A 21301-nucleotide genomic window follows, 5' to 3' on the forward strand; every position below is an offset into this window, starting at 1 on the left:
CAACGTCATCAAAGTTAACAAACGTTTGGATGAAGTTGATGGTAGGGAGAAAAGTGGGTTACCAAACTGTAATCAAGGGATGAGACTGAAGTTTCAGGGGCATTTAGTGCAATTAAGCCTAAATACATAGACATTTTTTTCATTCTTTTCCATGATATTGCATGAATTGAATTGAAGAGTTTGTTGGAGCAAAAGCTATTCAAGTAGCAAATAAACATTTTCAAATTGTTAGATAGGTAAATAAACTTCAATTTGTTACTACTATTAGAGATGCTTCTATGTTGATACCAAATATGAACTGGGCCTGCCAAAGAGAGCCCAATAACAAAGCATCGCCACTTAAGGAGGTAGACGATCTCAAAAGGCCAAATACAAGCCCCAAAACCTCTTATCCCGGCCTAAGGATGCCCACAGAAAAAAGAAGGTTGACGAGCAGTGGTGGATTTGGGATTCTCGGGCCAAGGAGTCACAATGTAAAAGTTTCGAAATTTTTTTAGAAGAAAATAACACTAGAAAAACAGAAAAATAGTACTTTCCATCCAAACTTCAATTGTACACGACTAATTTTCTTTTAAAAACATTGCATTGTAGCTTCATAAATCATTTATTTATTTAATAATTTTAGGCACTTTTGTTAACGTCTCATCTGAAAGAGAATATCATTTTTTTATAAAGAATAAAATTATAATGTAAAGAGACTACACTTATCTTTTAAAAAAATTTGAAATGAAACAAGCCCAACCCCCCACTTTGAAAAAGAAAATTAGAAAAACAAAAAACAAAAAACAATACCTCCCATTTTCTTTTTCACAGTTTCACTCTCTGCAACATCCACCCCAATCCTCTCTTCCGTACCTTCTCAACTTTTATAAAATAAAAAAATACTACATATAATATAACATGTTTGCTGTTGTTGGCGTGCCTACATTCCTCTTCCCATTCCCTGCCACTTAAACTTTTGTTACTTTTAATACTTTTAATATTATATTTTTATGTTATTTTCAAAGCCCCACACACTAAAGAATCAGCTGCTGCATATTAATAGGCCATTTGCTCAATGTGAAAAGCAAGACTTTTCTCATACTCTACACCAATGTCGGCAACCCAAGTGAAGACCTAAATGTCTTCAATTTCAACCACTCATTTAATGCAACATAACTTCCTCCAAAAGCCAAACCAAAAACCAGAACTTGCTTCCCCATTTACTACATGGCTTCCACATTTACTACATGGCTTCCACATGAGAATTTTATCAATCTCAACAGTTTGCAACACAAATTCCCTTTGATGTGCTCTATCTTGCCTTTCCTTTTCTCTCTCTCTGTCCAAAATTAAAACTCACCCACCCATTACCATCACTGTAACCCACCCATTACCTTTCCTTTTCTCTATCTCTATCCAAAATTAAAACTCACCCACCCATTAACATCACTGTAACCCACCCATTAACACTAGAGGCGGACTGGTCGACCCAACCCAAGGTCCAACTATGAGCTTTTTAACTGCAACAACTTAAATATAAGCTATTGTAGTTGGAATTACTGCGGTTGCTGGCACCAGACTTGCCCTTCAATGGATCCCCGTTAAGGGATTTAGATTGTACTCATTCCAATTATCATACTCTAAGAGCCCAGTATTGTTATTTATTGTCACTACCTCCCTGTGTCAGGATTGGGTAATTTGCGCACCTGCTGCCTTCCTTGAATGTGGTAGCCGTTTCTCAGGCTCCCTCTCCGGAATCGAACCCTAATTCTTCGTCACCCATCACCACCATGGTAGGTCACTATCCTACCATCGAAAGTTGATAGGGCAGATATTGGAATGATGTGTCGCCAGCACAATGGTTGTGCGATCCGTCGAGTTATCATGAATCATCAGAGCAACGGGCAGAGCCCGCGTCAACCTTTTATCTAATAAATGCATCCCGTCCAGAAGTCGGGGTTTGTTGCATGTATTAGCTCTAGAATTACTATGATTATCCGAGCAGTAGATGCCATCAAACAAACTATAACTGATTTAATGAGCCATTCGCAGTTTCACAGTTTGAGTTAGTTCATACTTAAACATGCATGGCTTAATCTTTGAGACAAGCATATGACTAATGACATGATCAACCAGGTAGCATTTCTTTCTGACGTCAGCTCCGTGCAAGACAAACGACATTGTGGGTCGAAATTGGTATATCATGGTATCTTGTAGATGTGCACCGCAACATATCATGTAGTCTTGTCCCTAGCTTCTTGGCTTCTGATTGATATTCTTCTCAAAGATTATGCAAAATAAAGAATAAAAACATAATTATCTATGATTAAAAAATTCAGTCAACAGGTGTTCAGGTGTGTATTCTAATTTCTAACCAACAATTTGATTGTTGATCATTCATAAATTAATTATCACAATTCTGTGAGTTGGTTTCATGGTCTCTGGAAAATTCTCCTAATTCACCATTATGACGCATTAAATATGCTAAGTCACCCCAACCACCAAGTTTCCCTTTGTTGTAAAGCTGTGGTATATTGGCCAATTAGAATACTTGTATCCCCTCCATAACTTCATTGTCCGAAAGAACGTCGAAAGTTCCAAATTTGACGTTCTCTTTATTCCAAATACAAGAAATTAGAAATAAATAAATAAATGAAATAATTAACTGACCAACATGATACTGTTTGCGTCTTGGTCTTTAGCTGTCTTGACAAATTGTACTTTGGTGTGTAATGCGGTTTCTAATCATAGGTTAGTAAGATTTTTCTTCAAGTCTAAAGTCGTTCTAAATAGGGACCACGCAATCCGACAGCTATAATGCTATATAATGCAACCACACTTAGGTTGGGTGTTAGTTAGATTAGTCTCAAAAAGCGAGATGGAATTATTTTCACACGACATTTCTAGGGACGAGCTCTGCGAAGGAGATCATATCTATGCTTATAGAAACTGGCGTTCATACTCCCACCATGGTGAATATATATATATATATATATATATATATATATATATATGTGTGTGTGTGTGTTTTCTGAAAGTCATATTTTATTTGTTAGTGATCAGATGGATAGTTATTTAGAGAAAATTATATATAAGTTGTATTTATAAGATTATATAATATAGCATGTGGATGGTGCCATGCATGCACGCAGGTATATTTGTTGGGGAAGATAGGGTGATTCATTTCAATTCAACAAATGTTCCAAACTCATCGGGAGAGCCTCCATGTGGAAAGTGCGGGCATGACCCAAACACGAACCGGGGGGGACTGCTGAGAACCTGCATCGATTGCTTCCTGAAAGACCACCAGCTGCGTCGCTTCAAATATGGGGTCCCTCGAAGACACTACATAGTGAAACGGAAAGGAACTTGTAGTACTGAGGTTTGCTATCCAAACGAGACTGCAGTGAGTCGTGCCACAGAGATTTTCAACAATGGGGAGGGGTTTGGTGTCTACCAGTTGCCTTCTAACAACTGCGAACACTTTGCCCGTTATTGCAAAACAGGCAGCCGAGTGAGCGAGCAGACTATTTCCAGGATTCTCAGAATTCTTGCTTTTTCAATCTAAGTCGTCTTAATGATTCCATATGTTACGTTATGAGAATTGTTGTTTGATTGCGTGCTCAAAATAATTTCTTGTATTTTCTATGCAATTAATTAATAATGTCATTAATTATGTTTTGAAAGCATCTTAGGTATGGTACAGTATAATGTCATTAAGTACTTTTTTTATATACTAAACCCACACACATAATACGGATGCTAGGACTTGAATATAAGAGCTTGCCTGGGAGAGTAATTACTCCAAACCACTACACTAATTGGTCATTTGCATGCCATAACTATATGAGAAAAATCATTTCGTTTTTCTTTTGCCCAGCACCAGCAGATGCATCTGACTCATCTTGAATTTAGTGTATAACTTTGACCATAAAACTCACTCAATTTTGGACAAATAAATTAATATTTACTTCAACGTTGAGATTATAAATTAAGGCTTATCTTGATCAATATTTTGACACACTTCCTGGGTGGTGGAATGAAGAGATTAACTCTCTGATTTTTGTCCCTCTAATCTGGGTTCAGATGACGTGGCTTCGATCAATATGTGGTTTACTGAAGATTTCACTCGAGCGAGAGGTAGATGCATGAGAACATGAGCGGAAGGAAAATATTTAGCTCATTACATGTAATGAGCTGTCTTTTGTCTACGAGGAGGAATTCTTTACAAGATAATTGAGAAGCATTCTTGGGGACCATTATGAGCTTTTCGAATATATATATATCCTGTCTTATTGTACTATTTAATCATATCAATTCTTGCACTCGAGTCAAATTACAACATTTTAACTAATATTCCTGCCTTCTTGAAATCAGCTTTTAAGTGCTACCCATAAACACTTACTCAAAATTGAATCATATATACCGTGCATCATCCTTCATGCATGCATGTAAGAATTCACATTGTCTTATTAAATAAAAGTCGGCAAAATTATGCTTTTGATCCTTCTAGTTTGGGCTAAGTTCCATTCTTATATTTTCAATTGTTGTCATTCAACTCATGTTGTTTATTAAGTTTTGCAATTTAAGGACAAAAGATGCCAATCCTTAACTATTTCAAATGTAACTTTAAATTAGCCAATCAATAATGGTCAAGCTTGTTTGAGACTACTTCTGTAAGAGGTAAAAGCGGAATGACAACCAAAAGCAGTTCTGACAATGTTTGACATGAAAATTTAAAAAGTGTTCTGAGTCATAAAATTTCTAGAGAAGCATTTGCTAAGCTCGTGTTCCTCCATAAATTTAATAAAGTGTTTCTTCATGAAACACTGCCATCTAGGGTGGTGTCTTGTAATCTGTAATGAGGGGAACTCTTTAGTATATTTACGAAAAGGAAAAAGGAGCTCTTAGATATAGGTTCAATTTCACTTATGTCATCAGAATTGGACTATACCAAATTTTCTAAAAAGAAGAAGAAGAAAACTATACAACGTACAAACGACCCTTATTCATGTCACTATGTGGAAAAAGATAATTGAAGCAAAATTTGTTAGTGGTCCAAGTAAACAAGTAATAAATCAATGAATACTGGGGAAATTAATGGATGAGATCGAAGACTTGTGACTTACACTTGATATGGTTATTTGCCTTCCAACGCGTGCTCCAACCGACTTGCAGGTATTGATTCAACTTGACTTGGTAAGGTGCCTTCCCATGTCCACTCAACCATTGGCTTTGCATCCCATCCCCCTGGGCACAAGTTACAAATATATTCTTGTAAATGTGGACTTGACTTAAGTGAAACATATGGAAATATCTCTACCCAACCCAATATTAATATGATACCTATATATTTATTGATACTAATAAATGAAAATTGGGTTTTAATTCAACAACTATAATACGAGAGCTTTTCAAAACATTTTGGTTATTGACGAAGTCCATTTTGAAATGCCCCTATAATTTAGGTTAACATTACATGGGGTCTTACGATTACACACGAAAGTGGATTACACCAAATTTTCTAAAAAGAAGAAGAAAAAAACTATACAACATACAACCGACTCTTATTCATATCACTATGTGGAAAAAGATAATTGAAGAAAAATTTCAGTGGTCCAAGTAAATAAAGTGATAAATCAATGAATATTTGGGAAATTAATGGATGAGATCGAAGACTTGTGACTTAGACTTGATATGGACCATATGGTGATTTGCCTTTCAACACAACTATTGACTTAGACTTAATATGGTGATTTGTCTTCCAACGCGTGCCCCAATTGACTTGCAGGTATTGACTCGTCTTGACATGGTAAGGTGTCTTCCCATGTCCGCTCAACCATTGGCTTTGCATCCCATCTTCCTGGGCACAAGCTACAAATATCTTCTTGCAAATGTGAACTTGACTTAAGTGAAACATATGGAAATATCTTTACCCAATCCAACATTAAAAAAATATCTATATATTTATTGATACTAATAAATGAAAATTGGGTTTTTATTCAACAACTATAATACTAGAGTTTTTCAAAACACGTTCGTTATTGACCAAGTCTATTTTGAAATGCCCCTATAATTTAGGTTAATATTATATGGGGTCTTACGATTACACACTAAAGTTTCTCGTATTATAGTGTTGATCACAAAACTCTTAACTATATATAGTATTGGATATGTGATCATAGAGTTTCGGAGCAATTTCCTCCATTTTGCATTCGGATTCTTTGATATGATTTGTTTTATTGCTCATTAAATGATTAGTATATGAATTACTCAGTCCCGTTCTTCTGGACTCCTGTGGTCCAAGGAAATTGTAGTCACCCACCCTTGGGAATGTGGATGGGATTGGTATCCTTGCCTCACCCTCTTCCCAGTTCCATCACTGCCATGTTAAATATTTGGGTAAACTATAGTAAACCCCCCAACCTACATGGTCATTTACGAGTTCATACCTGATTTTGGGGACATTTATGAGTACATACTCAACGTCGCGGAAAACCTACAGATTGCCTCCTCCATTAGCGAGCCCGTTAGGAAATCATTATCTGCCTACGTGGCGTCTAGCCTTCTGTAATTCAGGAAATCTATTAAGGGCATTTTCGACATCTCATGTCCCCGGGTTTCTCACCCAAAACAACACATGGCCTTATGTAATTATATAAAATAAAAAATAAACCCCCAAATCATGTTCCAAAAACTCATCATCCATAACCCCCTTACTAAAATCAATTTCCCGCCCAAATCGAAACCGATTGCACAAATTGAAACCTAATCCCCATTTTGCATCGATCGAAGCGCAAAGAAGGCTGGTGTTATATCACTATTTGAATTTCATCTCATTGAAATTTGCATGGGTAGATGACCAATGGAAAAAGTTGGATGGTTTTGTACCATTTTTCCTATTGTCAATGTCCAAGAAAAATAGTGAGAAATTTCAATTAAGCCACTAATTTTCTAAAATTGACATTTGCACTTGGAAAAGTATTCTGACGAATTTGGTTAGAATAAACCAAGGATTCAAATTTGGTTTGCTGTTGCATCTAGTGGGATGCTAGACTGCCTACGTACCCTTGATGGGATCAAACCGACGTAGTTCCAAAATGATTTGGAAATTAATTGGTAAATGTGACCCACTAATTGAGAATTTGTATTTGAGAGATTTGAATTTCATCTCATTGAAATTTGCATGGGTAGAAGACCCATGGAAAAAGTTGGATGGTTTTGTACCATTTTTCCTATTGTCAATGTCCAAGAAAAATAGTGAGAAATTTCAATTAAGCCACTAATTTTATAAAATTGACATTTGCACTTGGAAAAGTATTCTAGCGAATTTGGTTAGAATAAACCAAGGATTCAAATTTGGTTGCGGTTGCATCTAGTGGGATGCTAGACTGCCTACATACCCTTGATGGGATCAAACCGACGTAATTCCAAAATGATTTGGAAATGAATGGGTAAGTGTGGCCCACTAATTGAGAATTTGTATTTGAGATATTTGAATTTCATCTCCTTGAAAATTTGCATGGGTAGATGACACATGGAAAAACTTGGATGGTTTTGTACCATTTTTCCTATTGTCAATGTCCAAGAAAAATAGTGAGAAATTTCAATTAAGCCACTAATTTTCTAAAATTGACATTTGCACTTGGAAAGTATTCTGGCGAATTTGGTTAAAATAAACCAAGGATTCAAATTTGGTTGCGGTTGCATCTAGTGGGATGCTAGACTGTCTATGTACCCTTGACGGGATCAAACCGACATAGTTCCAAAATGATTTGGAAATTAATGGGTAAGTGTGGCCCACTAATTGAGAAATTGTATTTGAGAGATTTGAATTTCATCTCATTGAAATTTGCATAGATAGTTGACCCATGGAAAAAGTTGGATGATTTTGTACCATTTTTCCTATTGTCAATGTCCAAGAAAAATAGTGAGAAATTTCAATTAAGCCACTAATTTTCTAAAATGGACATTTGCACTTGGAAAAGTATTCTGACGAATTTGGTTAGAATAAACCAAGGATTCAAATTTGGTTGCGGTTGCATCTAGTGAGATGCTAGACTGCCTATGTACCCTTGACGGGATCAAACCGACGTAGTTCCAAAATGATTTGGAAATTAATGGGTAAGTGTGGCCCACTAATTGAGAATTTGTATTTGAGATATTTGAATTTCATCTCCTTGAAAATTTGCATGGGTAGATGACCCATGGAAAAACTTGGATGGTTTTGTACCATTTTTCCTATTGTCAATGTCCAAGAAAAATAGTGAGAAATTTCAATTAAGCCACTAATTTTCTAAAATTGACATTTGCACTTGGAAAAGTATTCTAGCGAATTTGGTTAGAATAAACCAAGGATTCAAATTTGGTTGCGGTTGCGTCTAGTGAGATGCTAGACTGCCTACGTACCCTTGACGGGATCAAATCGATGTAATTCCAAAATGATTTGGAAATTAATGGGTAAGTGTGGCCCACTAATTGAGAATTTGTTTTTGAGAGATTTGAATTTCATCTCCTTGAAAATTTGCATGGGTAGATGACCCATGGAAAAAGTTAGATGGTTTTGTACCATTTTTCCTATTGTCAATGTCCAAGAAAAATAGTGAGAAATTTCAATTAAGCCACTAATTTTCTAAAATTGACATTTGCACTTGGAAAAGTATTCTAGCGAATTTGGTTAGAATAAACCAAGGATTCAAATTTGGTTGCGGTTGCTTCTAGTGAGATGCTAGACTGCCTACGTACCCTTAACGGGATCAAATCGACGTAATTCCAAAATGATTTGGAAATTAATGGGTAAGTGTGGCCCACTAATTGAGAATTTGTATTTGAGATATTTGAATTTCATCTCATTGAAAATTTGCATGGGTAGATGACCCATGGAAAAAGTTGGATGGTTTTGTACCATTTTTCCTATTGTCAATGTCCAAGAAAAATAGTGAGAAATTTCAATTAAGCCACTAATTTTCTAAAATTGACATTTGCACTTGGAAAAGTATTCTGACGAATTTGGTTAGATAAACCAAGGATTCAAATTTGGTTGTGGTTGCGTCTAGTGGGACGCTAGACTGCCTACGTACCCTTGACGGGATCAAACCGACGTAGTTCCAAAATGATTTGGAAATTGATGGGTAAGTGTGGCCCACTAATTGAGAATTTGTATTTGAGAGATTTGAATTTCATCTCATTGAAAATTTGCATGGGTAGATGACCCATGGAAAAAGTTGGATGGTTTTGTACCATTTTTCCTATTGTCAATGTCCAAGAAAAATAGTGAGAAATTTCAATTAAGCCACTAATTTTCTAAAATGGACATTTGCACTTGGAAAAGTATTCTAGCGAATTTGGTTAGAATAAACCAAGGATTCAAATTTGGTTGCGGTTGCGTCTAATGGGATGCTAGACTGCCTACGTACCCTTGACGGGATCAAACTGACGTAGTTCCTAAGGGACCTAAAAAAGAATGCAAGTAAAATACACTCTTTTTTGTTGGTGCAAGAGATAGAACATAGCAAAGTCAACTCCCTCCACTTTGGACAAAAAGAAAGCAACTGATGTTTAAAATACAAGTCTTAGTAAATAAACTTGCAGCTATATGCAAAGACGGCCTATAGCTTACATGATAAGCTGCACGGATTCAAAAACTGCAACACTCTTATTCAATTATGGCTATACGTTGCATGCTTATTGCATGCTTACATATAGAAAAAGAAAACAAAAACTCTACATGATACAACATTATACAACAAATATGCACATTCGACCACGTCAAATTTTGATGGGAGACCACAGACTGCCATTGTGAGGCTCTTAGCTACAAGATTGTTACAAAGAACTCTACATTTGGGCTACAAGCTGCCCTATACAGTCATCAACCTGAAAAATGACGACATATCTTCATTTGGAGACATCAATTTGGGACAATGGCAACAAAATGGCAATAGCCAACCTAACCTAACAAAGAGATAAAACCAACTCTTATTAAACTTTGGATGAACAGCCCATGTTCGGGATCTAAACATGCATCACAAACCTGCGAGCTGGAAGTTCAGAATCATATTGTTGGTAGAAGTACCGTGTTACAGTAATCCCAAGATCCTAATTCTCTTCGAGGATCAGAAGGTTGACTTGTAAACCGTGAGCTGGATCACTGCTTGAAAAAATGGACCGAAAGTTCCACAAAATATGTAAAGCAAACGTTTCAGTACATATTATGAGGAGAATAAAAATAAGGAGCATTTCATGTTTATCAGCAAGAACAGGTAGATCAATTCACTCTGCCTATAGAATAGGATAATAAAAATGAGCAGAACTGTATAGTTGCAAATAGCAGTCACACAAGTATTCTTGTACATTAATAGACCAACTACGAAGAATCTAACCCTTTATGGACAGCAGTATTTGCCTATTTGGTTTCTGAAAGAATTAACAATAATCATTTATGGACCACATATTTTTCCTCTGATGACTGTGGTAAGACTCTTCAATAATTTCAGAGACAAAGATCAATAGAATAAGTTTCACTCACCAATTGTTTAAGCAGTTCCTGTTATCAACCTCTCCCGCTCATCAAACTTCTTTACCTTTATAATGCCTATGAGAACCTGAAGGCCGAAAAATGCACAGAAGACATATGCTACAATGGCAGGAAACTGGAAAGAAATAGAAAGCATCAGAAATGAGCATTAAGTAAAATTTGGCAACAGGCAACACGATGTCATATATACCAAAAGCAATTTTGATAGCTTACTCGAATGGAATTAATATACAAGATCGTTGCAAGATTTATTAGGCTTCCAGCAGCAACTGCCTGCAAAGTAGTCATATTGAAGATCAAAATCAATGGAGTAGGTATTATTATAACCATTTCAAACTTATTCTAATATCATTTATGACATTGAACTTATTATCAAGACCATACAGATCTTTAGACTCATATTAAACAGCAGCTTACTCTCACGTACAATTACTAATTCTGTAAAGCTAATTACCCGCACACAGCTTGAATTCAAAACTAAATCAGTTAATCACATTAAAGCATGTCTATTGCTTCAGTCCATCTGTCTCACCCGGCCTGCCTATGTTGGGCATGCCATTACTCCCAAATGACACAGACAAACATTGACACAATATTCTGTCTAATGAGCTGTTCAACTAGTTGAAGTAAACAATGCATATAACTAAAGTACGTTTCTTTTTTATTTTGAAAAAAAATTCTGACATAAGATGTAGCAGATAAGAGAGATACAGAAACTGTACATGTGTACTTAGTTAAGAACTTAAGACGACACTCAGAAAAGTTACCAAACTTTCTTTCTTCTATGGCTATCAAAGTGCTTCATTTTAAATGTCATTCAATAATGTTACTAGGAAAGCTGGTATATTTGATATCTAGATATGTTACACTTATCATCCAAATAACTTGGTGCATTTAGAAAATGTTGATAAATCATTGAAGTGAAATCCACTAGTGCTTGGGGATGGGAGGAAAGAGCCAAAGCTCAATAAGCCTTTAGCAACTATCTTTTGTCTATAGCTGATGGAACCGCATAAACAAAAGACAATTTAAATCATAAAAGGTTACTATGCATAGAAACAAATTCCCCAAAAGATAAGTATGATATGTGCAACACTAGATCATGAGCCAGCAGAACTCACATTTCCTACAGTCTTCTGAACTGTTGCGACCCGCTGGAATGCCCTCTCAGATTCCAAAGTCCGAACTCTAAGTTTCAGATCGCCTTGCTCCTATAAATAAATCACGGACATCCACAAGTGAGAAATTATAACAAATATTCAGTCATATTATTAGTGCACAGAATAAATTAATTGGTACCAATCTTTGAATAATTTCGGCAAGCTTTTCAACTCTGTCAGCCTGTCTAAATAAGTTATAGAATGCACGAGACTGCCTGTCCCATCTATTTCGGAGGTCCTGGAACATTTATAAGTTTGAGTGTAAGAATACGTGGTTTGTATTAGAACATTGTACTATAAGACATTTTAATACAGATGGTCCAAGCTTGCCTTTAGAATGACTTCAACTCCAGCTTCACGAAATTTTAGCAATTCCAGTGCGTAGCTACAAGGCAGAGCATCCAAGATTTGTCAAAAACAAAGGGTAGTAAAACTTGCACAACCTTAGAGGGTTTCGATGAAAATACTTTGAAATTATATTAAACCTAAAATTATACTCACGGCTTGGCAATCTCAGTAATATCAAATCGAGGATCAAGACCCTTCCCAATCCCATCCAATACTGAAAACAGAGAATAAATAAATCTAATTAGAGATGAGATATATAAACATGTGCAATAAGCAATGTAAAATGCATGCATATATACATTCTTTCTCCTATGAAAAATGTCTCCGCCATATTCCTATTACATTACCTGAAAATGCTCTAACAACAAATGTGAATGTTGCAGGAAATCTGAAGGGTTGGTCTGCTGCAATGGCTAATAAATCTTCCCCTGTTAAAAGGAATGCAAGGTACGAGTAGCAGGCATCAATATGCAGTGGAAAAACGTGCAATAAGATATGTGTTGCATCAATTTCTGTGGAAACTTTTCACAACTAACTAATCTCAGATTGGGAAATCCAGCTACTGGACAAAAACCGCTTACCCTTAATTACAGTTAAAGCCCAGACTCAAATTTTACATAATTTAAAAAAGAAATGTTAACACAATCAGGCAAGAAAACTTCGTACGTAAATACGTTTAACTCATAAGACCCCTGATCACACATATCATTTTAATAAGCCCAGGTGGCTGAACTTTACCCAAAGGCCTAAATAACTAGTTTCATAACTTCATATCTGTAGGCCATAGATAGGGAAAACCCCAAAATATTATTTGGACTTTACTCAATAAGGAACTAAAAAGAATAAAGTCTAGCCAAATCAGAAAATATTTGAGATATGAATAGAGGATCCAGTGTTCGTTAATTTATTTATTCAATTGTAAACCAAATAAAGTAAGCGGGTCACATTACATACTAACTTATACATACATATGGACTGAGAAGTCTTTTAAACTACTGGTTGATCTTAGAGACTTTCCTGACTCTGTCTCAAACTAGACATGCCATGAATTGGTCCCAGTATAAATGATCAGCCACTCGAAAGCAGTTCTTATTACTAAATTAAACAAGAAGCTGGACACTGTAAAGCTATATACAATTATTTCTATTGGCAAAAAAATGCCTTTAAATGCAGGACTTGACTTAAACTCTCATGCTTATCATGCTATTGATTGCAAACTGAGCTGAGCCTCCAAATCAAATAGTTAGTTGCGAAATTCCAAAACTATAGTCAGGTATAGAGCCATATCATGGATACTAGATTTCAAAACAGGTGAATTACCAATTGCAGCAAGCCTTTCCTTCTTTTTCTCTATCCTTTCCTCCTTGCTCAATGGCTTTTTAAACCCAAGTTCCGCTGTTGCCATTTCTTTCTCTTTTCTCTGTGCAGCAAGACGCTCTTCAAAACTGCAAAATTTGAGCATTCAGAAAAGAATTCAAGAAATAGAGTAAAGATTTGAAACTTGTTCTGCTGGGACTTATCTACCTCTCACTTTGGAATCACTAATCAAAGTAAACAAGGTATGTTTTAACCTAACATCTTGCTTACATCCAAGGATAACTGGCTGTCAGTCAATGAAAATTACGCCCCAGCCCATAAGACAATTTACAACAACAGAAATAATAGAATTGTTCGTTCATGACTGATGCAAGCATGACAGCAGACCAACCTAAATAAAAACTCCACTCAAACCAAAAGATGATATAGTTGGTCTTATGTTGCACGTTGCAAGTTTATGTAGCACTACCAGTCATATTTATATAATTCTGATTTGCCACAGAAGCATTATTGGCCAAGTAGCTCTTGAATTGCTCAAACATCAGGGAATTTAAAATTTTAACCCAAAAACAAACCACTAAACAAAAATATTAATAAGCGAAAAAGGGACCCATGCTATATTCAAATTCTCTGTTTCCTCTCTATCGAAAGCACCTGTTAAGAAAGAATAGTGCTGTTCGTCTCACAGCTGTCATATCTCCAGTAGGCACAAGAACACCCATCTGAATCATTGCCTGAAGGACCTGCACCAGTATAAATACTTTCCATCAATTGGTGGATCATAGACACAAAATGGAACCATGGTATAATTAATTCAAGTTAATTTAGTAATTTCATAGCCTTAACCATGATCGGAGGCTACTATCCTTCAAATATTAAAACAAAAGGAAACGATTAAAAAACCTTATCTGGATCCTTCTCATAAACTCCATAAAATGTTTCCAGCAAACCTTCTCTAATGTTTGGACTGATACTGCAAGATACAAATATGAAAAATACATTCAGAAATAAATAAAAGCTTCAGAGTGGTTATTGGTCAATTGTAGATTAGGAAGCACAGAAGGAAATACCTTCCCATCATTCCAAAATCATAAAAAATCAATCTTCCACCATTGACATCATCCACGGCAATATTTCCAGGATGCTGCATCAAGGGTAAAACAAAGTTGTGGTTACACATTGGCAGGTGATATTAAATGCTAGTATATGTAATCAAGAAACAGGAACGCCGCAGCTTTTTCGTGTGCAACATAAATATTGATCCCTATAAATTTGAGAAAGTGGGAATCAGAAAAGCTCACTATGGGCTATATTACAGCTAGGAGATTAGAGAACATGAATCTAATCATTATTACTCCAATGTGACAGCCATGAGGGATTACCTATGCATCTAAGAACGACCTGTTTCGTTTAAGTATTATGCTCATTATTTCTTTCCTCTTATGACACAATTGTCTCAGGGATTGCATTTTGGACCACACAATACAGCAGACATGTTTAGTATTTTCCTTGAGGATGCGTAAGTGAACAATCACAGTGAGAATGGAACTACAGGAGGGCATAATGTCAAATACTATTACCATGGATTAGGAGTGGTACTCCTCTTACATACACATCCACATCCACATCACACTTGTGAGGTTTTCCCAGTATTAATTATTAAATACAAGGCAACGAATAGAGATGGAAATTTTAAAGCAAAAAACCCCCTCTCATAGTGCCAAAAGAACTATCAAGACTAACCTGGGACCCGCACAAACATAACCACTATCTCAGCCAACAATAAAACCAACATCGGTGCTACCGTACTTTTACCATACCACTGCCCCATTAGTTATTGACAGAAAATCAGGCATATCTCTTCAACTACCACCAGATGTTGCTGTAGCCTATTATTGGAACCACCACCTCCTTGCCATTATACCCATCGATGCTATGACCCTATACTGCTTTTCTGCTCCGCCCTTTTTTCTTCAACCTTTTTTTTTTTTTTTTTTTTTTCTTTTTTGCACTTCTATTATGCCAATAGAACCAAAACTATTCGTGTCCATGCTCACATCGTTCACACCTAAAATAGCATGAAAGTTGGCCCCTAACAGCCCTCTACTTGGTATGAGGTGAGGTTTGTGCAAGTAAAATCCACTGGAGGGATTTCTTTTTTTAATCTTCAAACTCCATATGAAATTCCACTTTTATTGACATCATAAACATGTGTGAGCACCAAAAATTGAATAAAACAGCAAAAACTCACAGGATCGGCATGAAAAAATCCATGAGACAGAATTTGCTCTAAGTATGATTCAACAGCATATCGACCCAACCTGAGGAAGTTCAAATTGATATAAGAAGCATCAGGAGTGATAAGAAGAGGTCATGTTAACATGATTTTAACCAGGATATATAAGACATGAAATTATATTGACCTTTGCCGATCAATGCCCAATTGATCTATAGCTTTTATCTTGTTAATTTTGATCCCTGGGACGTACTCCATTGTCAGAACCTAATAATAATAATGCAGGAAGTTGGACTTTAGAAAGACAATCATAATAACAAACTTGTTAATGTTCTACCAGCTAAAAATTAATTATTGCTGGAAGCTTAAACCTGTGGTGTAGTGTATTCCCATACTATTGTTGGGACTTTTACATAATCCATGTTTCTGAAGTTACTTGCAAATAGTTCAGAGTTAGCAGCTTCCTTGGTGTAATCAATCTCCTGGAAAACTTCAAAGTTATTAGCTACCCATCTACTAAATAAATAGTAATACGAAAACTGTATTACAAATGAAAAGGTTAAAGCAATCAAGGGGGATCTCAATACCTCATATAAGACATTTGCGCACTCATCATAGATAGCAACCCAATCCCTCTTCGCACCATCAGACTTTGGGTCAATTTTTTGAAGATATTCTGCAATTACCTGGAAAAGAAAATGACCAATATGTCGAAGCTCATCAGAATTTCCATAACCCTCACGAGATCAAGAGGAATCTTTTGTGTTTCATGTACAACAAAGTAAAACAAGAACATACACACAAGAGAACAAAACTGAGTAGCAAGACCGTTATCAGTTTCTAATGACACAGTTCACATAGTAAATTCATGTATGCCAACAAAGACATAAAATGGAAATTCACAACTTTGGCAAGTCGATCAAAGTGGGGAAAAAAACATAAAAAGGAATCCAACCATGATAAGATAAATCATTGATAACCTAAATTACCCCGAGCATTGCCCATGACCTTAGCTCAATTGGCATGGATGGGTAGGGTGAGGGTAGATCCTAGGTTCCAATCTTCTTGTGAGAAAATATAAAACATTAAAAAACCCCAGAATTAGTTACTAATCTAGAATCGTAAGCCAATATGAAAAACTGACCCTCAGGTTCTTAAGATCAATATTGAAAAGATCCTTCAGTCCAGGCCTCTGTACTTTAACAACAACTTCCTGTCCCTTCAATCTTGCACGGTGGACCTGACCTGCATAAGGGATGATACCACATTCTCATATTTCATCTCTTATCAAATTCATAACCAAAAAACAATTAAGCTATAGGTTCATTTTCTGATTTCTCATTCCTTTTAAAGAAAAAGGAATATTAATATGTTGATTGCACAAATTTCAGTGTCAGAAATCATAGAAATGAAATAAGAAGTACCAAGACTAGCAGCAGCTATTGGTTCATAGTCAAACCGATCAAATATATCTTTCAAAGGAGCACCAAGCTCTTCTTCAACAATAGAAATAGCTGTATCTGATGGGAAAGGAGGAACTTGATCCTGAAATTAAACTGTGACTTAGTTATGCCTTAAGAATCAACAATTTACAGATAGGCAACTGAGCATGTTTGAGAAAGGATAAGAAAAAAACGAAATTGCCTCTACTTTTAAATAGCTGATTGGATAAATAGTATAATATAAAAAGTAGAAACGAAAGAAAACAAATGGGAAAATTTGAGAAACTAAGCTAGGTTTAGTTGATTAAAAAAACATACGTTGTTACATATTCGGCATGCTCAGAGTCAAACATGGATAAAAGTTAGACACTAAGCTAGTTTACATGATTAAAAAAAAAACATATATTTCATGACGTAGTTACAAATGTGTAATAATATATCAGCACTGTATAGTACTAACCCATACAAAAATTATTAGATTGCCATATTAAGCAAAATGCAATTTTAGGTCATCAAGTACTGAAAATAAAAATGTGATTTCTTCTTCTACCTTCTCTAAAGCTCTAATTTTTCCATTCAAATTTTGATAAGTAAGTTTATTTATTAAAACACCTGGCGCCACAACCCAGGCACGTAAGAAGGTGGAGAAATCTATGTTTATCACCTAACAAATCCCATCTTCTTGCATGGCCAACTTTTAAACAAAGAGAGTGAAATAAATAAATAAAAACACATCTCAAGTGCAAGGCTTCATGTCCAACAAATAATTGTTGACCAGGAAGAAATTAACAGAGTTACACATTAGGAGTAGGATACAAGAACAGAAGCATACAGAAGGAATAATGCAATCTCAATGACATTGAATTTAAGCATTTCCAACCTGAAGTTCTGACAATTGATCAACATATTCTTGAGCAAGAATGTCCACTCTTGTGGAGAACTGCTGGCCAATTTTGATGAATGTTGGACCTAATCTCAAAATGTTCTCCTTCAACCACTTGGCAAGGGCCTTACGCCTCAAGGTTTTCTTTTCCTCTGTCATTCCCCCTGAACATTCGTTTTCCTTAAATTAGATGCAAGCACCAAATACCACACAGTCCAGCTACCTTAAAGATGGATGCCTAGATAAAAGATTCTAGATTCCAACAAAAATCAATTTATGCCGAGAAGACTTAATTGCTGTGAGCCATTCTTTTATGAGAAACAAAAAACAAAACTATCAGGCAGTGTTATTATCATACCCAAACTGCTCAGCCCATCCATCATTTTTTGTTTGTCTTTTTCTAGATATTGCATGGGGGAGTCAGCACTGCCACAAAGGCAGAACCCCATCCTTTTTTTAGAGTGTTTTCCATGGCAATGCCCATATGACATGGATGCTGCCACAGCACTGCTACCCTCAGTTTCTTTAAATGTCATATGTAATTTCACAAAATGATATCTAAAAAGTGTGGGGGTGAATGCTGCCAACTTGAATAGCTTGTTCCTCTTCAATATCTAATATATTGTAGAATTAGAAAGCATTTATAGAATGTGGGAATAAGTCTCTACAACTGTTATTACATGCACTTTGCAAGGACTTCCCTGTTTGAAATACTTCTTACATTTTTGGTTTATTTCTCACTTGGAAAGTAAAAATGAAGAATTTATGCATTTGACTTTTTAAAATTTCATTGTACTGGAAGTGACTAACCTTTGTAAGTGAATTTTCTGTTGTTCAACCAAGCCTTTATGAGGAATGTTAGAACAAATCCCCATATTTCCAAGGTCCTCTGAATTGTCGAGTAAGTTTTGAATCTACTCCAACGGCCACCAGGTGCAACAGAAACCTGCAAAAACCAAATAGTACCATAATAATATGGCACGCATGTGCACATAGCAAAACTCAAATACAAAGGAAGCAACCTATAAAATTAGAAAACTAAGCCATCTCAATATTATACAGCAAACTCAAAATCTTTGCATGAAGCTACTTTACACGCAATATTGTTTGCAATAAAGTCCTAGAAGCATCTATTTATCATTAAAGCCTGAACTGGACCTCTATCAAGATCAACGATCTCCTTAAAAAGATTTTCCTGAACCACTTTTGTTTCAGTTTCTATTTCTCTTGTTAACCACCTTACATCCCATCCCCATACCATAAAATCGGGCCAGTTCAAGAGTAACTTAAACCATCAGTATTACTACGAATACTTTGTCAATGATTGTTTCCTTAATAGATACTGCTTGAATGCTATATAAAACAATTAAGGCTAGAATTGAAACCCTAAACCCTAACAATTAAGGGTTGCAATCAACCAAAACAACAGATACCGAAAATGGTAATATTTGTAACCCTAATGAAAAGTACAAAGAAAAAAATAATGGAAAGATTATGATCTCTAAAATAGTAATAAGAAAAATATCATCTTACTATGCCATTGGAACCACTACCCCATAGATTGCTCAATTTTATAACTTCTCCCTACATCTTAAGTAAGATGACGCATTTTTTTTGTATAGGGAGTAACATGGCAGCATTGAAACTGCATTTTAGGTCGCAAAGCCTCGGGTCTATAAATTGCAATTCTAGTCCACAAATTCCAAATGTAGATCAATAATTTTTCTGTTTGTGCAACCTAACCAGTTTGGGTTTCAATCAATATTCCACAAACCTATATCGACATCTCGCATCTACATTCAAAATTGAAGTTTTCTTACCAACTCCAAGTTCAAAATACTAACTTAGTTTCCAAGTTCAGACACTTCCTCAAAGACAACCCAATGGAACACCAATAAATCAACATCATGGAATCATACCTCGACTTTTGGTTGCCCTGTTCGCTTAAACCACGCATCTTCCTTTCCATTTTCTTCAATATTCTTCTTCCTTCCTCCCTCCTTCGACTCCAAAACTTCAACTTCTTCCACCACTTCCGCTGCCACGCCATTGCCATTCACGAACTTCACCAAGCTCCCATTACTCACCCCATTCACACTGCCATTCGAGTACTTCTTCACTGAGCCATTGCTCCCGTAACTGCTACCACTAGTACTAACACCAGCTCCATTTCCACTCAAGTCCACGCCATTCACTTTCTTGATCAATTCGGCTTCCCTCTCTTCAACCACAAGGCCGTCCTCTTTAATCGCTCTGATTCGGGACTGAATACCACACCTCGGGTATCCGGAGAGAGAGATTTTAGAAAGAGAAACTCTTGAAACAGAAAGGCGGCGTTTGGGAGTGGTTTGCGGTGAGAGAAAGGTGAGTTCCGCAATAGGTAGAGAGCAAGTAGCCATTGTTGGAAAGAATCAAGAATTTGATCAAACCCTAACCCCCAATTTTCATGGCCGGAGAGAGAGAGAGATTGAAGAAGAAGAAGAAGAAGAAGAAGACAGAAAGTCTGCTGGAGTGGGAGGAAGATGAAAATGAGGAAAATAAGGTTATTTTGTGAAGGGGCGAAACAGAAATAAAGAAAAGGGAGGGAAAGGGGTGGAGGTGGGGAGGACACGTGGCAATTGGGAGGATGAGTGTTTTGGAGAACGGAGGCTCCTCATTGGCTGCGAGAACTCTCGCGGGCCGTGTCGCGCCACAAAGGTATTTTTGTTTGTAAGCATGAGATTGCTTTAGACACTTCCACGCTTACGTGTCAGGCCGAGAAATTTGTGAGACTGCAAAGATTCGGTGTCCAAAAAGAACAATTTAGTTCAATGCTTATGTTTTGGTTTTGGTTTTGTTTTGAACCTCAAAAAAAAAAACATTGAGCTTTGGTAGGTTAAAAAGCTTCTTTTTTCTTTCTTTTTTTGGCTTTTCTCCTATTTAATTCTGGTTTAATATCACAAAATGTCCCTAAGGTTTATAAAACTATCAGATTGCATTCTTATTAACCTTGACCACGAATGACACACAAAAAACAAGAATGATGCAATCTGATATAATTTCGTAAACCTTAGGGACATTTTGTGATATTAAGACTTTAACTCTTTACTATGCACTTGAACGATAGAAATAAACTTGAAATCTGGATAAAAGTCAGAATTTTTATATCAGTGGTGCTAGAGGCATACACCAACTCTCTAATAGAGGTGGAGCCACCGATGAGTCTCACGCTCTATTAAAGAGTTGGTGTCCAAAGTTGGTGACTCTAGCATTTTCCTTTTTATATTGACACATGCCAATTATCTTGTTTGTATTCATAAAGAAAGATTACATGTGAGAAATAAACTTAGAATTTAGAAGTTATAAATTTCAACTTTAAATTTCATATAAAGAGTTGTTATTTCTAAAATTAAAACA

At 36.1% G+C, this 21301-nt stretch overlaps 2 protein-coding genes and 1 pseudogene across 7 annotated transcripts; 1 reads left to right on the forward strand and 2 right to left on the reverse strand.

The window, feature by feature from the left end:
• Nucleotides 1–1326: 1326 nt before the first annotated feature.
• Nucleotides 1327–2118, reverse strand: LOC148914303 (18S ribosomal RNA; annotated as a pseudogene; the record flags this gene model as incomplete).
• A 742-nt stretch (nucleotides 2119–2860) lies between these two features.
• Nucleotides 2861–3641, forward strand: LOC148914304 (protein LEAD-SENSITIVE 1-like). The gene is made up of 2 exons (XM_089043756.1): nucleotides 2861–2954; nucleotides 3135–3641. Exons 1-2 carry the CDS (start codon nucleotides 2861–2863, stop codon nucleotides 3548–3550), a joined length of 510 nt encoding a protein of 169 aa, XP_088899882.1. The 3' UTR covers nucleotides 3551–3641.
• A 5977-nt stretch (nucleotides 3642–9618) lies between these two features.
• Nucleotides 9619–20455, reverse strand: LOC103332539 (protein ACTIVITY OF BC1 COMPLEX KINASE 8, chloroplastic). 6 transcript variants are annotated; one of them, XR_016123109.1, is made up of 22 exons: nucleotides 19825–20455; nucleotides 18716–18851; nucleotides 17903–18069; nucleotides 17005–17125; nucleotides 16725–16825; nucleotides 16168–16266; nucleotides 15952–16062; nucleotides 15768–15847; nucleotides 15596–15665; nucleotides 14415–14488; nucleotides 14248–14317; nucleotides 13999–14087; nucleotides 13348–13472; nucleotides 12375–12455; nucleotides 12181–12241; nucleotides 12010–12064; nucleotides 11819–11917; nucleotides 11641–11730; nucleotides 10733–10792; nucleotides 10511–10634; nucleotides 10016–10132; nucleotides 9619–9858 (listed from the first exon to the last, which is right to left on the reverse strand). XR_016123109.1 is itself a non-coding variant. In XM_008235282.3 (21 exons), exons 1-20 carry the CDS (start codon nucleotides 20302–20304, stop codon nucleotides 10518–10520), a joined length of 2286 nt encoding a protein of 761 aa, XP_008233504.2. In that variant the 5' UTR covers nucleotides 20305–20455; the 3' UTR covers nucleotides 9991–10132; nucleotides 10511–10517. The 6 variants fall into 6 exon arrangements, 2 of the variants coding, with proteins under 2 accessions (XP_008233504.2, XP_088899873.1); XR_016123110.1 differs by having other exon boundaries at nucleotides 9619–9936; XR_016123111.1 differs by having other exon boundaries at nucleotides 10016–10135.
• Nucleotides 20456–21301: the final 846 nt, after the last annotated feature.

This window comes from Prunus mume, unplaced genomic scaffold (assembly GCF_029339155.1).
Source record: "Prunus mume cultivar Tortuosa unplaced genomic scaffold, ASM2933915v1 scaffold22, whole genome shotgun sequence".
Taxonomy (NCBI): domain Eukaryota; kingdom Viridiplantae; phylum Streptophyta; class Magnoliopsida; order Rosales; family Rosaceae; genus Prunus; species Prunus mume.

Coding starts and splice junctions, on each gene's coding strand:
- LOC148914304 (XM_089043756.1), top strand. CDS start 2,861: ATGGAATTATTTTCACACGACATTTCTAGGGACGAGCTCTGCGAAGGA. Junction 2,955..3,134: donor GCGTTCATACTCCCACCATG/GTGAATATATAT, acceptor GCATGCACGCAG/GTATATTTGTTGGGGAAGAT.
- LOC103332539 (XM_008235282.3), bottom strand. CDS start 20,304: ATGGCTACTTGCTCTCTACCTATTGCGGAACTCACCTTTCTCTCACCG. Junction 16,267..16,724: donor TTGATCTTAAGAACCTGAGG/GTCAGTTTTTCA, acceptor TTTCTTTTCCAG/GTAATTGCAGAATATCTTCA. Junction 14,489..15,595: donor GATTTTTTCATGCCGATCCT/GTGAGTTTTTGC, acceptor CCCTTGATGCAG/CATCCTGGAAATATTGCCGT.